We start from the raw sequence: 16,189 nt of genomic DNA on the forward strand, positions 1-16,189 counted from the left end.
GAACAACAGGAAAAAAAGGCCCCAGAGCCCAGCTGGCCGTGCACTGTTTCTGCTGTCAAAGTCCACAGCGGTATTTATCAACCAAACAAAGAGGCCCCACCATGTGCCAGGGAAGCTTTTGTGAGGATTGGGTCCTGAACTATTTCTGTATAATAGGCTCTGATAACAGGCCCTGCTATATACTGCCTTAAGCTAACAGCCAAAGGAAGTGAAGTCACTCTGTGTGTAAACAACTAAGTCATCTAGCAAGGAACAATTCTACTCTGCAGTAATAGCTAATTATGAAGTAGCCAGGCCTAAGCAAAGCACTGCTTAAGACAATGACGGGCACTTACCTGCAGTCGGCTTACTACAACAAGGAATTAAACATTTGTTCTAGGTAGCATTTTTACTGGGGATGGAAACTCACTTGATTGATTCGTATAATCTGAGCTGGCCTTGTAAAAGGTACAGCAGAAACAGCGTAAGAGGAAAGATCTCGCTCAGTGCAACCTGGTTTGAGAAAGATCTGTCATTTCTACTGCTGATTGGCAACTTTCTTAAAAAAAGGAGGGAATTGCTTCATGTGGAGTTTGCAGGTAGGAACTTCGCAAGGTGTCGTAGGTCAAACCAAGCTGCTTTGGCTTCAGTTCTTTTATTGTAAATGTTAACTATAGAGTGGGTTTGCACTGAAGCCAGACTGGGCACACTGTCCTTCTGGAGGTAGCTTGTTTCATACAGTTGGTGCAACATGGCCGAGGCAGCCAGCGACCCTCTGAGCTCACCCGGATCCAGCGCGATGATAGTTTGCTCCAGCTGCAAGAGGGACATGAACAGAACTGCGGGAGCTCATCTCGCATACCTGACTGTACAGATGCTGTCAGGTACATCCTCCTCCCCCCTGCCTTAACTCTGCAGCTGATCACTGGGAAACTGATTAAAAATAAGACAGCATCCTGGGATAGAGGTGTCTTGTAACAGGACTGTTTACTTAATTTATTTTAATTTATTTACCTTCTGTGGGAAAAGCTAGTTGTTTTATCAAGTCGTAAAACCAGGGAAACCAAGCTGAGGAAGGGGATGAAAATTAAACAAATTCCTTATCTCTGGCTACTGTGATACATGCACTTGACTCAACTTCTTAATGGAACTAGTGGTAGTTTGGTGGAGGCTCCAAAGGAGCTAAAGACCTAAGCCATAACCAGACCACAAACTTCTCTAGTGTCAGTCTGTTCTCTGAAAACCCACAAAGGAGCAGTGTCACCACGAGCATCGATGCATATGAGCTTGGAACACTGATCATGCGATTAACACGTGCATAGCGGTGGCTTTTCCACACCTCATTTATCAAGGAACCAAGTTGTGGGGTACAAGGAGCCTCATGCATACCTTTGCCATCGCTTGTAATTTGACTGCAAGCCAGCCACTTTATTCCATAAATATGACAGCCTGAGTGAGCCACCTTTGAGCTCTTCCTGCACTAAGCAAGCTGGCTGTGTGGTGGTGATCATCTCCCCTAGAGCTGGGACACCTCTCAGAGTTGTGCCTCGAGGCTGAGAGACCTTTCACCAATGGCAGATCTTTGGTAAGCAACCAACTTTGTATTATAGTAACCTTGATTTGTGTCTTGGTAACTGGGAAGCATTGTTAAATCCTCTGCAGTAAGGAAGAGTGAACTTTAACAAAGTTCGATGGCAAAGTTGCACTTCTACAACATCATACTTCAGTGAAGCCACTTCTGCTAATCCCTTTGAGAGTGGTTCTTTAAGCAGTCTAAATTGCCCATTCGCAACAAATCGGCATAGTCGCAGGATCCTAAATCAGGATTTGCGACAGCTCCGTGGTGATAGGACCTTCATACAGGTCAACACAGCTCCACCATGCTAACCTAGCAGCTCTTCAGCTGTCAGCTGAGAGTTACAATTGTTTTTTTAACATATAAACACATTCAGTAGGTTTCAGTAACCTAAAAATACCAAGACTGGTGGCTGTCAGAACTGCTTAATTGGGTCCCCATCCTTACAGTTTTATTAGTGGCTTTTAAAAGCACGTATAAAATGACTCAATGTCCAAGAATGGCAGTCAGAGATCAGTAGCAGAACTGTATTAAACTAGCAGGGGAAATCAGACAGTCATGCCTGTTTTAACCTGTTCAAAATATGAAATGGGAAGCAGAGCTCTAAAATTGAGGAAAGTGCCTCAAAGGCAGTTTGTAGAGAAACTGGAAAACAACCTTTCTCTGCAACACCAATTCTAGAGAGCTTTAATGAGCCCAGGAAGCTACAACAACTGTTCAGATTAACTGTCACTTTGAATCCAACCCCCAGATTTGTTGATAACATTTCTTTACTGTGCTGAAGTTTTCTGCAAAAAGGAAGCTAAAAGTCTTCCATGGCAATATACTGTGTAGCAGGAGTTCAGCATTCCCTTGGTTTATCTGTCACGTGTTTAGCTTTGTGCTATGTCCAGCTGATACCTGAAGCATGTGTTTTGTTTGAACTTTCACACGAGACTTCCCGGCCAGGACACCACAGTAAGCGTGACTTTGTTCCTTTGCTCCTTCAGCATTGGGATTAGTTCCGAGTTGCTCATTCCTATCGCTGGCACTCCATTTACTGCCACTATTTCATCTCCACACCTATCAGAAGACAGGAAACATGTTTGTCAGGACTTAATTACTGTTAACACTGCACTCTAGAACTCTCAAGGTCGTCTAGCCCACCCGAGCCAAGATCATCAACTCCTTGTTGAAGCAACTTTTTCACTTCTGAGTCAAAGAGGGCAAGGGAAAAGGAGGACACTGCTGATACTTGAGTGACAGCAGTGAAGGTCACTAGGAGTGTGACCAGCTGGCCAGTCAGCAAGGGGAAAAGTTACAGAAAACAAATTTTTGCTGATAAACACATTCATCACCAAGGTCGCTCCTCCAGCTACTTGACTAACAGTCACTAAGGTGAAGTGCTCAACAGGGCTGAAGCACGTGGTCACGTTGTAGCTCAATACAATGGAGGTTTGAGAGTCCTGCTTGATCTGCCCACCTCTATGGCACACCAAGCCATCTTGAGTGGTTGTACCATTCAGCTGTGATGACGTGAGGTGCCAAAGCCAGCCAGCTACCTTCCTTGTGTCTAATGGGGAAAGCACATCACTGTCCGAGCACTCAAACAGGAACCCAGCTGACCCCAGTCCTCCCACTAAGGCTCTGACCCAGCTCTGGTCTTTCACACTGTTTTCAGGGGAGTAAAACCCAGCTCCTTGCACCGAAACAATGTCCTCTGCAAGACAGCAGCCTCACTTCTATTTTTCACTGTCCTGCACTTGCGGCCTGCTGCATGCTTGCTGAGAAGCCAGCCCTGCTGGTTCCCAGAGATAACACTGGGTCCTCCGGCTCCACTATTCACTCCTCCACTCGCTGTGATTACCAACAAACAGGTCAGCAAAGCTCTGTTTAAGTTTCCTGCACAGGAGGGCTTTTGTTGCTTCCATCAGGATACTTTTCCTAATCCAAGAGATTTTATACTCTGGAACCTCCAAGATTGATCTCAAACATCCCCCTTCTACTTTTATCTAATTACTTAATTAAAACCTTCACAGCCTTTTAAAAATGTAACTTAATTCCTTTTAGTTGCACCTTTATAGAGAAACCAGACTACTCATTAATATAGGACTTAGTTTGTTACAACTTTGGTAAGAGTATTAACTGCACAAATGAGTCTCTTAAGGATTAGTATTCATTAACTTTTAGGTCAGCTTTTTAAAAGGGTAAAAGACAGCCCCTCAGTAAAACTCTGCATGCTGACGTAAGTACCGATAGCGTTTCTGATACAAACACCAGAGACCTGCAGGGTAGCTCATACGTACTTCAGTTTCCTGTCTCGGAAGGCAGGAGTCCCAGGCACTATGGTTTTGATGAAGAATGGCTGGTTTCCTTTGCTTTCCTCAAAGCCTCCGACAATGCTGAAGCCCCAGCTTTCCAGGTTACCTTTGCTAAGAACAATATCTTGACAGCAGTGAAGGTAGCTGTGAAGACAGGCACGGTCAAAAACAGAAAAAGCTTATGAGCATGTTTCAAGGAAAACTGCCTAACCAGAAATTTGTGTGTTCCCTTGTGGAAAGCACAGCTATGTAAGAGCCTCATATTTATTTCCTTTTTTTAAGGATTTGAGACATCCCCTTTGCAGGGCATGTTACAGGGATAATTCTTAAATCTGAAGATGCCAGTCCTCGAGAACTCTTTTCTCAGTATTGTCAGTGCTAGTTTAAGAGTTAACAGAAAACTACCATTCTCTAAAGGCATTTGTGACCTGGAAGATTCATGAATAACTTCATGAGTTCTACTAATGAACACACACAGTACTAGTGACAAAACCAAATTAATCGTGAACAGCAGTTACACCCATGCAATTAATGAGAACAGAGCTTTTTTATTCTATCTGTATACTACACACTTGGTACAATGAAGGTATTCAGCAGCTATGTATCACTGATGGAAAGCAAGCATATGAGGTATGGCAGCCCTTCTTCTGCTGACTACCCAGAGTATGAAAGGTCTTTCCTGCAGGACCTACACCCAGGGCTGCCGTGTACAGTTAAGCTACTGGACTCCTCAGAGAGAGAGAGAGAGAGAGCACACAGGCCCCTGTTTTTGAATGCCAGCCACCAAGGTGCATCTTTTCAGTAAGCCGGGGGTATGCTGCAATGCGAGGGCTGCCTTGGGGAATATGATACGCAAGTGCTAAGAGCACTTGCTCCTTGAGTTTGTAGCACAAAGACACGCAAAGCCTTTGCGAGGCGTCTGGAAAGGTGTGGCAGGAGCACAGGCAAGCATCTCGAGTACTCTGGCTCCCAGTCAGGTTACATTCTGGCATGAGGCCCTGCCAGAGCCACACTGTGTGAAACTGCCGTTGATCGCCCCGCTAAGGTATTCCAGCAGCTAAGCTTTTCCTAATAAACGTTTTTGCCTCCAGGGCTTTGCTTGAGCAGTTTGCAGATGAGTTTCAGATTTCAAAAGCCTTCTCGGTTAACTTCTCACTGGGAGAAAGATCCAATTATCTACTTTCAAACTGTAATTTACTTTTGTTTGAGTTCTTTGCTCATAAACACTGGAAGACCCAGCTCTAGCTTACTGATGCCTCCATGGTTTTCTTCTACTGGTACCACACAAGTGTGAAAACACAGCTATAAGAAATGTACATGGCAGCTAGTGCAAATAAGTAGTCCAGAAAGCAAGGGTGGTAAGCACTACATCAGCATAGAACATAAATAAAAACATTAGACACATTCTCCAAGAGCTGAAACAGGCTGTTTGCTAGAAATCAAGTTTTCTGTATGGAAAAGGGTTTTTAGGAAGAGAAACATGAATTTACTATAATGGAAAATGACTGTGGGAAAAGAATTTTAGACTCTACAGAACGTAAAAGTGCAAGTTTTATTCTGACAAACACCCTGCTGAGTTTGCAGTTCTGCATCCCTTTCAGAGCTTGTGGAGTGCACCGCTCCGGTGGGGCCATGGCAGGGAGCACCTAACAGCTGTTGCAGAAAGAGCTCGGACTTCACGGAGGCTGGCTTCAGATAAACCTCTGGGAATTACCTATCCATAAACCACACTGTGCACAAGTTACCACTTTCAAGAGTCAAAGCTTTTACAGAGAGAAGATAAGTCAATCTGTAAACTTCATATTTCTATTATCTTTAGGATTCAGTGTGCAAGGAATTAGGACACACTCCCCCTCCAAACCAGCATTTCGAGATGGTATTTCATAATATCAGTAGCTGGTATTGATTTAACATAATACTGTGAAGAAATCAAGTAAAGTTCTTATGCTGTCTTCTGTAACGTACACAGTGATGTGGATAAAAATTCAGTAGCAGTAAGTAGTAGCATACAATTAACTTGGAACACTGACTGCCACCATTAATAATAAAGCAAAGAATGGAGAAAGAGTAAGTTTACAAGGACAGTAGAGCTACCCATAGTTGTATTACAAGACAAAAAAATCCAAGAAAGATACCGGCCACCTGGTTCAGTTCAGCCAATACTAGTTGCCTGAAGTTAGATGGAAAAATATTACTACATCCCTCTTATGGGGATGTTTGTATCTTCATTGAAAGTGTGCAGCACTGGCCATAGTCAGAGGTGGAAGATGCTCCAAGCTTACACACCAAGTGCCGCAGTGTGAAAGTAGCCTTAGGAGCACAGAATGTTTTTCTTTTAGGAAGAATGTGACCAAGATGCTCACGTTACTACTCCCTCTGTTACCCAGGGTCCCACAAAAGGCACAGGACCAGGGCTGTCATCTCCCTCTTAAAGCACTTCCACAACTGTAGTCTGGCACATAACCCAAGTTCTGCAGGATGGGCTACAGGGGCTCCACATTTCAGAAACAGCGCAACAAGTGTGCCGAGATGACAGACAGTATTTGACGTAAACAGAAAATGACAGATACAAGAATCAAGGCTGGAATTAAACACTGTGTGCTCAAGTGCTGCAAGGACCGAATACACTTCCCTAGCCTTGAGCGCTAACTTCAACTCCAGTCCTTCAGCATAAGGTTCAGCTTCAAACTAGAAATAATACATGGGTTTCCTCTAAGGAGGAAAGGATATTTCTGCTGGATCTGAGTAGTAACTGGAAAAAAGAGCTGAACAAAAAATTGCACATACTATCAGCAATAAGCTTTAAGCTTTCACACTGTACTGCAAAATGTTTTAGCATACAAAGGCTATGTCTGCTTTAGGAGGGCAGCCCAAAAGGCACAGGTCCAAGTGAAACAAGTGGTGCTGAAGACACAAGGTCTAGTTTTGGTATATTTCAGGGGATTTTTTGTAATCTGGTGTTAGTGTGGTACACACCCCTGTTTGTGCCAGAGTGCAGTGGGCATTCCTCTGCAGCACTTCTGGTTTAGTCCTGTTCAAAAGGAACCCAGTTTGTGCAGGTCGAGACCTCTCTGCAATGTGAGCCAGAATACAGCAAGTGAAGACAACTGGGATCCTCGCTTCAACTGCACATTCCCGAGCCAAACTAAAAATGCTAGTGTAGAGGCACCCTGAACATTTCCAGCTGACAAACAAGGGTGCCATCTCAGTTTACAGATTCTCAAGCAATAATTAAAAATAATCTGATTGTGGCTGGCACAATGTCAAATATAAAAACCTTGCTTAGCTGAAAGGCAGAGTTTTAGTGGCTTTAGGGAAATAATTCATTCTATGGACAACCAGCTAGTTGCTACCAGGTCTCACTGTGAGCAGATGGGAAAATGAGTGAGGAAGCACAAGAATTACAGCCATTTTTATTTCTGGAAACAAGAAGGAAGATTTTGTCAGATGCTGCAATTAAATAACCTTGCTTTGTGCCTCCTAACCATCCTTACACCCACAGAAGAACGGCAGACAAATTCAGATGCCTGAATTCGGGTCGGACTAAGAAAGGAAGACTGAAGAGCAGAAAGGGCATCTGAAATCACTGCTCCTTGCTTCAGTAGCAAGGTACACTAACAGCCAAATGAAGGGGGGGCCGACATTAATCCCAGCAGCAAAAGAATTTCAAGCAATGTGTTAAATGGCAGGTCATGTCAGTATACTCTTGAAATGAAGGCTGGTGACTGATGAGCAAAGAGTGGACTCCAGTCCCTGTAGGAGAAAGTATGGTGAGGCTGCAAGCCAGCAGACGTCCAAATAAATTGGAAAAGGAAGAAGGGAGAAAGTACAGCCAGGTTTTGCCTTGCTATACTTTGCTGCAGGAGCACCCATGAGGAACAAACAGCAGCCAGCATCTGAGGCTTTACACTCAGGTTTGAGCTATCGAGGTGCAGCTCAGGGCTGGTTCATACTAGGCCTGCACAGAACAGACTGGCTGATTCCCTGGGAGAGCAGAGGGAACTGGTAGGATGGTGCTGAGTTCAAGCCAAGTTACAGTCGCTCGCAACACAAAAGCTACCTTCCTTGGGCTGTTTTGTTTAGCATTTACAGGCTGCTAAGTAACACAAGGGTAATGTAACAGAGGCTTTGTTAGTATTTCTTCTTTCAGGTGCCTGAAGAAACAAGGCTATAAATAATCTGGGCTTCCCACAGAAGGGTTTGGCTTTACTGTTCCATGTGCATCTTCTGCACGGTCCTCCTCTGGTCAGCTGGAATGACAACAGACTCTACCTTTCACAGCTGAATGTATTTTGATGAAACTGCAAAAGTGAGCAAACCAGAGGTTCACCCCTCCAGGAAGAAGACAGAAATTCAAGCTTTCAAAGCCCCAGTGCTGTCATCTGGAACTTAACTTATTGCTGCTAAAATCTGCAGCAAGTCTGTGGTCCAAATCTTCGCAGCAGGAAAACTCAACTATTCAGAACCATTTCTCCTTCATGCTAAAGATGACAATTTTGACAGCCAAAAAGAATTGGACTGACAGAATGCCTGCCCCTAACTGAGATGATCAGATTAGAAACTATAAAACAGCACAGGTATCTGTTGGCTTCTGCTACGCGATCCAGAAAGAGCCACAGAGTGATTTCAGTTAATGATACTTTAGCAGGGACTGTACCTATGTTGACTATATGTCAACTCAGATGCCTCAAATGCCAGAATCTATACTTCTTATTTTCCATGTTAGTTCTTTTAGAAAAAAAGGTTTTCAGGAACTTCTGAAATACAGTTACTGTCCAATAGAAGTGGGGGAACAATGGGTCACACCATAAAAAGCAGTGGAATTTTCTTATGCATTCATTATACTGTGATCTTGTTCACAAATAAGACTTTCCACTGCCTTAGAGCTAAATGAGAATACCAGTAATCCTTCCAAGTCAACCAACAAAGCAATTAATTTCTAGTGTTCTAGTGAAAGTCAACTCTGTGATTGAACAGATCTCTATACAGTCACCAAACAAACATACCTAGGCAATCCAAGCCATGTGATCCAGAGGGGAGACCAGCTGAATCCTTGCTCCTTGATGTCCAGAGACAGCTCTGGCGAGTTCAGTGAAATTATTTCCAAGGCTTTCAGTATGACTGAGTGGGAAGCTGCATTAGATTTCAGTGCTGAGACAGCTTCATAGTAGTTCAGATGAGTCAAATCAATGCCATTTATGCTCAAAAGTACATCTCCTGTTGATTAAATAAGATAGTATTATTACAGACCTTTTGCTATGAAGCCCATTTCTGCCTCAAGGCCTCATGTGGAACCCTGTTTCCAGCCTCACTTCAGTGTCCAAGTCCAACTTTCACTGAAAAAAAAACCAACCCACTTCCTAAAGGATAAAGGGTCTGAGAGCCTCCTTACCTCGCTTGATTCTGCCATCCCTGAAGAGGCATCCAATGGGCTGCACACTAGTTACATATATAGGGAGTTTGTTTTTGTTATCTCTTCCGCCTCCAATTGTTATTCCTAAAGATTCCTTTGGTTCCTTTTTTATTGCAACTGTCTTTTCATGACTTATGTATCCCTGAGGTAAATCCTACAAAGGAATGACAGTACAAAATGCAGTTCATTAATGCAGTTAACATGAGAAGCCCAGGTCTGGAAGAAAATAACAGAGTATCTTGTATCTTTAATCCAGAACATTTCAGCAATGCTGCTGGATGGCAAAGTCAGCTTCTCACGTACTTGCTCTGGGTAGAAATACTACCCTGTACTTCCAAAGTGATACCACCACAACTAAGGCACTGCCTTCCTAATGATCCCACATTCATTTGCTGTAGAGAAATGCTCACTCTGAGGAGGACAATTTTGCACTGAGGACCAAGCTATGAACTCATTTCAAGGCCATTCATATCCAGCAATCAACCTCTCTCTGACTACTACTAAATGTTTAGGTTGCAGTGAAAGCACACATTATAGGATATGCTGTAGAAACAATATGTAAATTATATTCTAGGATTTAAATCAAGGAACCACACTCCAGCCATTTATGACAGCTACTTACTAAATTCCAGAGACATTTAAACACAGAAGCCTAAGCCTTCGTAGCAATTTTTCTCACTCAAATGGAAGTTCTAAACATAGAGCAAATCTCTCTTGGTACAAGAGACTGGCGATTCTCCTCTTGCTCATACTTTTTCTTATAATATGCAAACAGATGGCAAACGCAACACAAGTCACAGGACCACTACAGTGTAATTTGTGTAGTTGCTACTTCTGTACCATAAAGCCTTCTAGCCCCAAACCAGGAGCATAACTTAGTGTCATTGTGCAATACCCTGAACATATTGTGCTTGATGGATGTCAAGAAGCAACTCCCAAGCATCTCATGGATGGTAAATTTCCCACTGCCCTTTCCGGACAAGAAAGGATTAAACACTGGTTCCACATCAACATTAGAGACATTTGAAGACATTTTTCCCTAAAACACATTTTTCCCTAAAAACTCTGTTTCCCAATAGGTGACAAATGTACGGTTCTCCAGTAGCAAAAGCCACAAACCTGCTGCTTTTCAATAGCTCAGGAAGAAATGGAGCTACTGATCAGTCTTACATGATAAATCATCACCATCACAGAGCAAACATAATAGATCTGCTAGACCAAGAATAACCAGCACTTTTGCCATTCCTTACAAAACTTACTTTTTGGTAGGTAGATTTTCGTCTATAGTGATTCTGGTCTAGTCGTCTCCGATGGTGCACCGGGCTTCCTCCATTGCTGCTGCTGCTGCTGTTATTTGATGTGCTGCCATCTTCTACCGGGTCCGACAGCTGTACGCCTGGCTGCCTCAAGATGACAAAGTTTACTCTTGATTCAGTGGTCTGCCAGGAGAAACAAGAGTGTAAATAAAATAGATGGAAAAATAAATTAGAAATTAGGGACAGCCCCTGTCATTTTCTTGGAGAGAGAGAAGGGTTGGCATCGGTTTCTACAAAGGGTCTGAAACAGGGCTATGCAACATGATGCAACGTTTTTTGTGAAGAGCCACAGAATCCTGTGGTGAAAAGAAAAAAGGAATTAGCAAATGTTAGTCAGAAGAGGAGTAGAGGCAGGCTTCACTCCTGCCTCCCTCCCCTACAAATGCCAAACAAGAGAAAGTGGGAAGGGATGATTAATTCCACCACTTCAGTACAAAAAACCAAAATAGCATATTGTGTTGTGGCACAAAACGAACAGAGCTAAAACGCTGACTGGTCCACACGATGGATGACCGCGATATGAGTATTGGATGCTTTTTCTTTTATTGTAAAGAACCTTGTTAAAGCTCTTTCCCTCCCAGCTTATGTACCACATCTATTGTTCAACATCTCCCACCCATTTTTTTTCCCAGAGTACCTGAAGACATGACCTTTTGTCTAAGATTGCTGCCAATTAAACACTTAACCAGCTGTATGTCTGGCCTTGGCAGAACTACAGGGAAAGTATTCACTATTGTTACTGCTCTTCTAATTTGGTTTGTTCTTTCAGATAATTTGACAAAACCTTATTGTGAAGGACTCCATTGGGGTAAGGCGTATGTGCTTACTTGGGGCATTTCCTGCAATGGATGAGAGAAGTACAGTTGTTGCTCTCACTTCTTGACATGGGACCCTGTTTCCCTGGTGCCACAGCACCCTGGCAGCAGTGAATTTCCTGGCCTTGGAAGAGGGACTGCATCAACTGTTTTAGTTTTTTTTTCTTTTTAGATTAGTACAGGAGAGTTTTGTTTTCTGAAACAGAATTTAAAAGCCTCTTGCCCAAAGTCACTTCAGATAAAGCAATTTTTTTCCAGATGGGTTGGCATACATCCATTTCTTCATAAAATATATTGTAAACATTGTGTCCTAAGATGGGGATTTGCCCTCCCCTTCAACCAGGAGTACCAGACTATGTACAGTACATAAGGCTGTGCGCATATATATATAGCTGTAAATGGTACTTTACAATAGAGGTAGAAGGACTGTTTTCTGCAAATGGTTTGCAATCAAAATTAAAATTACATTTAACCAAGACTTTGAATTGGCCCTCAGAAGAACAGATAATGTTTGGAAGACTGTTAGTTTTACACAAATGTCACTTCAAAGGAATTCAGTCCCCAAACCTAATGAAGGTGATTCTGAGACTTTGGTAACTGATTTCAGTGGCATCACGAAAGAGTTCCCCAAACGGGAGTTACATTTGCCCATTACAACAGAAATACAGCAGCACTTGTGGGATGCAAGCAAAATTCTAAGAGGCCATGGAATGGAATCACATATATAACATAAAAAAGGATCTCAGTACTGGAACTCTGCTCTTTCTCTTCTTTTCTCCCATGCTACTGCACCTCTCTGCTGATTACCAGGAAGAGAGCTGGCTCTCCCTCACCACTGACCTCAGATCCTTTCCGGGATATAAACAGTATGTGATGAGATGTATTGTGTTGAGATCTTTAGATAAAAACAGAAACTGGAGGTCATTGCCTAAGGAGATAAAGAATTTAAACTGATCTACATGATATCTGCTGCACACGTAACAATCCTTAATCCTTAACCAAAATTCCTTGCCCACTCTTTTCACCAAAAGATTTGGCATGCTGCAACAGGAGCACATTCCTATTGCACAAGGAAAGACCACCTCTCTTCTACCCATTTAGTATTTTAGAATCTTTTCAGCCTGAGATGCCTCATGTTGTTTTTCTAGACTCCCTTCCCGAATAGAGGTATAATGGGAAGAGAGGGCTTCAAATCAGTCAGAAGGGTTCTGTTCTGTGCTGCCAGCCTATCACATCTCCTAACACCTTCAGTTTGACTGTTTGAAGCACAAGAGGCTGTCCTAATCTCTCCTTGTCTCTGCTGCATGCATCTACACAGTGCATGCGAATATTCAGTCTGCAAGAAAGGCTCCCAACACCACACCGCAAAGGAGATCCAGTTGCCTTAGCTGAACTAAAGTGCCATGAGCAACTGCCTTGCTTCAGACTTGTCAGAGGTGACTCACGATGGATTCCCACTCTTCATGTTTATCTTCATTTGGAAGCAGTGCTTCCCACACATCCGCAGGGAAGTCACTTTCCCAAAGAGATATTTCAGGGAATGCAGTTTGCTCCAGTGTGTTCTGTTAGCCCTTTGGCCAAAACAGGAGCCCTGCCATCAACACAGACAGCTGCAGAGTCATTAGCCATACAACCTCACCATGTCATACATTACCTGGATTATCTGCGCAGCTGCCTCAGGTGTTCCTTGCCTCAAATCCTGGCCATTTATTGACAGGACTCTGTCATTCCGACTCAGCTTTCCATTTTTGGCTGCCAAACCTCCCTCTAACAGATCTAGAATAAAAATCCCTGCCTCATCAGTCTTCCTGATCAGTTTGATTCCCAAGGGTTCAGATCGGTCCCTCTTTATCAAGGTAACATGGATCACTTCCCGATTTGTAACAGAAGTGGAATCCTGCTGTGCAGTCTTATTGGAAAAACCCTTCTCCTGCAGGACCATGAGGTGGAGAACAGGACCTGGGTGGCGCAGGAAGGAGACAGCTTGGCAGTGAGTCACACTGCTGATGTTGACGCCATTCACCTAGAAAGACAAACAAACCAGAGTCACTAATCAGAATGTACATAATTTAGGCACTGTCCACAGTGCGGAACATCACAAAGTTGGAGACCAGATGTACAAGTCCCTGTGCAATGCTGTGACTGAAGCAGTTGCTTCTGATGCACATTAGAGAGCAGAGTTTTCTAAAATAGAATGCAGAAGAAAGCAGATGAATTTAGACCGTAATTGATGGTGAATAGCTGAGGACAAGGGTAAGACAGGACAAATCACATAACTAACAAATCCGAAACTGCAAAATATTAAATCATTATATCCATCCCATGGCAACGCAGAACTGGTTACCCTTAACTTCCAGTGTTCAATACACACTTGGAAGAGAAGACTCAACTGGAGACTACCCATCCTCACTTCTAAGTTGAAGAGTGGTCCATAGTCAGCAAGCTTCTGGAATCATCAGTGTAATCACACTTTTACCAAGGTAACTCTGAGGAGCTACTTTTCACTTTGTCTGTTGTCACATAAGACTCTGTGCAGTCTTCTTTTAGGATGTTAATAGGTCTACTAAGTGTGGGGACCTGCCCTATTTACAGCGCAATCAAGACTGAGACATGTACAATTCAACTGGATAAAACAGAAGGTACTCCATTGGTCTATCTAAGAAACCACCTCAGAGATTGTATCAGCCATTTGTGCACGTGGGGCTGCCAGTCCTTACTGAAGTCCACAGTTCAACAGGATAATTAGGTCTTTATGGCTTGTCAAATGATTGGGCAGCCATAGCCAGGAGGTGCTAACAGTTCTCTCTGCATGTAGGGTTTACTGCTGCATACAGGCTTCTGTTGCCTTGATTAGCCCACTGCCATGCAGTGTGATTAATCTGGAAACTAAATCTGGCTGTGGGTCAGTACGGGATGAGGTTAGTGCTCTTTATTACTCACATTACATATCTGATGCTTACTGCAAGTCATAAGGTCTTAAACTTTGGACCTGCCCATTGAGACTATGCAGCTTAAGCAACACAGTGGAGCAAGCAATTATAAGACTTCCTAACTAGAGCACAGTCCTTTGGAGAGAAATGGTGCTACTGGGTGAAATTTATCAGCTAGAAATCTTTTTAATTTATCCAAAATAGTCTAAATTTCAAAAAGCTCTTAAACATACAAGGTAAATATGAGTGTGACTGGAAGGAACCTCAGAAGTCTGCTTCTCAGCCCCAGCAGATACACAATGCTACTGACACACAGGTCTGATCAGTGCTTTTAAACCTTCAGCTGTAGAGATTTCCCAGTTTTTCTAGGCAACTCTGCTCCCCCAGCCCTCATCTCAAGTCAAGAGAAGCAATGAGACTACCAATGGGGTTTTATATACCTCAAGAATATGGTCCCCAGGTGCTATTCTTCCATCTGCAGCAATGACAGAGTCCCGCAAGACTTCCTGAACAACAATGTTTCCTAGTGGGGTGTCTTTACCCCCAACTATCCTCATCCCCAGCTCTTCCTCTGGGTCTTCTCGGTGAATTTCAATTGTGGTCGTTTCAGCCACAAGACTAGTTCTCTGAGGAAGATCTGATTGTGGGAATTGAAGAGAAAAAACAACACATTAATAGAATTTTCCTTCACATAACACCACAAGATTTGTAACACTGGCAAGTTGTGTCCCAAGTAGCGTCTGGAGGGAAAGCAACTATCAGGAGAGGGAACAATACGTCAGATTAAAAACTTAAGCCCCTGTTTCTTCACAGTTTCTCCAGAATGTTTCCCATCTTCTCCTAGCTTATGGCAAATTTAAACTCCTTCATTATTATTCCTTGAGTTTTATTAAAGGGCAGTCAGTATGTTTCACTTACCATTTAGAGATTTATTTTTCTACTGTGACAGCTGGCCTACTAGAAGCGCACACACAAAAAACACCAATTTCCATGATACCCATTAGAAAAGGGGACTACTGAGCTGTAATTACTGGTCTGCCGTTGTGGTGACTTTACCACAGGCAGCTCACTGCAACTTCCCTCCTCTAATTTCCTTTCCTCCTCTTTTCCCATCCCCCCTGTAAAACAGGAGTAATGTTTACCTATTTACAGCATACTGAAGACTAAGCAATGCTTCTCAGACACTTTGAAGATGAAAGTTGTTGTTAGCAAGTTATATTAAATCTACCAGCACTGCAACATTTAAGCAGGCCCAACACTCTAATGGAGCCAAGCGCACTGCCTGTCAGGGTGAACTGCAGTTGTCACACAAGAGATGCAACTGCCCCAAGCATACTTCGGGAAAAAGCCAACAGAGAAGTAAACTGACCTGTGTATTAACTCTGGCACAGGCACACCAGTTGCCGGCTCCGGCGCCTGCACACTTGGAACTGAGACTAACCTTGTAACAAGGCACAGAGATTTCCACGCTGCTGCCTTCTAATAGGGGTTGAGACAAGCGGTTCTAAACTGAAGTGGAGATGGTTACTTGTATCTGCAAGGATTTCATAACTGACTATTAATCCAAAAACTAAGTTATGCTATGAAAACACTCTTGCTGCACACCACTAGGGAGGTACTGACCACTCCAGGAAACTGACCATATATTTAACTTTCTTAACAAGATTAAGAAGAAGCTGGAACATTTCCTAATTACTAATTATTTGGTTTCTGCAAGCGCCTTAAGTGCTGCATGTTCCCATTGACAGGGACTGCCTTTGTTTCTGCAAAGAATACTGCAGATATTTACTGCAATCTAACACAGATTCTCCAGATTGTTTTGCACAGACAGTTTCGTGCTTGTGAGCAGATCCTGCCACA

The 16,189-nt window shown here is 43.1% G+C and overlaps 1 protein-coding gene across 1 annotated transcript in view; it reads right to left on the reverse strand.

The window, feature by feature from the left end:
* Positions 1 to 1,376: 1,376 nt before the first annotated feature.
* Positions 1,377 to 16,189, reverse strand: part of LOC104319990 (ligand of Numb protein X 2) — a 31,497-nt gene continuing 16,684 nt past the window's right edge. The window contains exons 4-10 of the mRNA XM_009921991.2: positions 14,770 to 14,966; positions 13,054 to 13,422; positions 10,528 to 10,707; positions 9,248 to 9,422; positions 8,862 to 9,072; positions 3,841 to 3,999; positions 1,377 to 2,617 (exon numbers count right to left, since the gene is read on the reverse strand). Coding sequence (XP_009920293.2) covers positions 2,482 to 2,617; positions 3,841 to 3,999; positions 8,862 to 9,072; positions 9,248 to 9,422; positions 10,528 to 10,707; positions 13,054 to 13,422; positions 14,770 to 14,966 — 1,427 coding nt within the window. The 3' untranslated portion in view covers positions 1,377 to 2,481. The remainder of the gene's footprint in view (positions 2,618 to 3,840; positions 4,000 to 8,861; positions 9,073 to 9,247; positions 9,423 to 10,527; positions 10,708 to 13,053; positions 13,423 to 14,769; positions 14,967 to 16,189) is intronic.

This window comes from Haliaeetus albicilla, chromosome 23 (genome assembly GCF_947461875.1).
Source record: "Haliaeetus albicilla chromosome 23, bHalAlb1.1, whole genome shotgun sequence".
Taxonomy (NCBI): Eukaryota; Metazoa; Chordata; class Aves; order Accipitriformes; family Accipitridae; genus Haliaeetus; species Haliaeetus albicilla.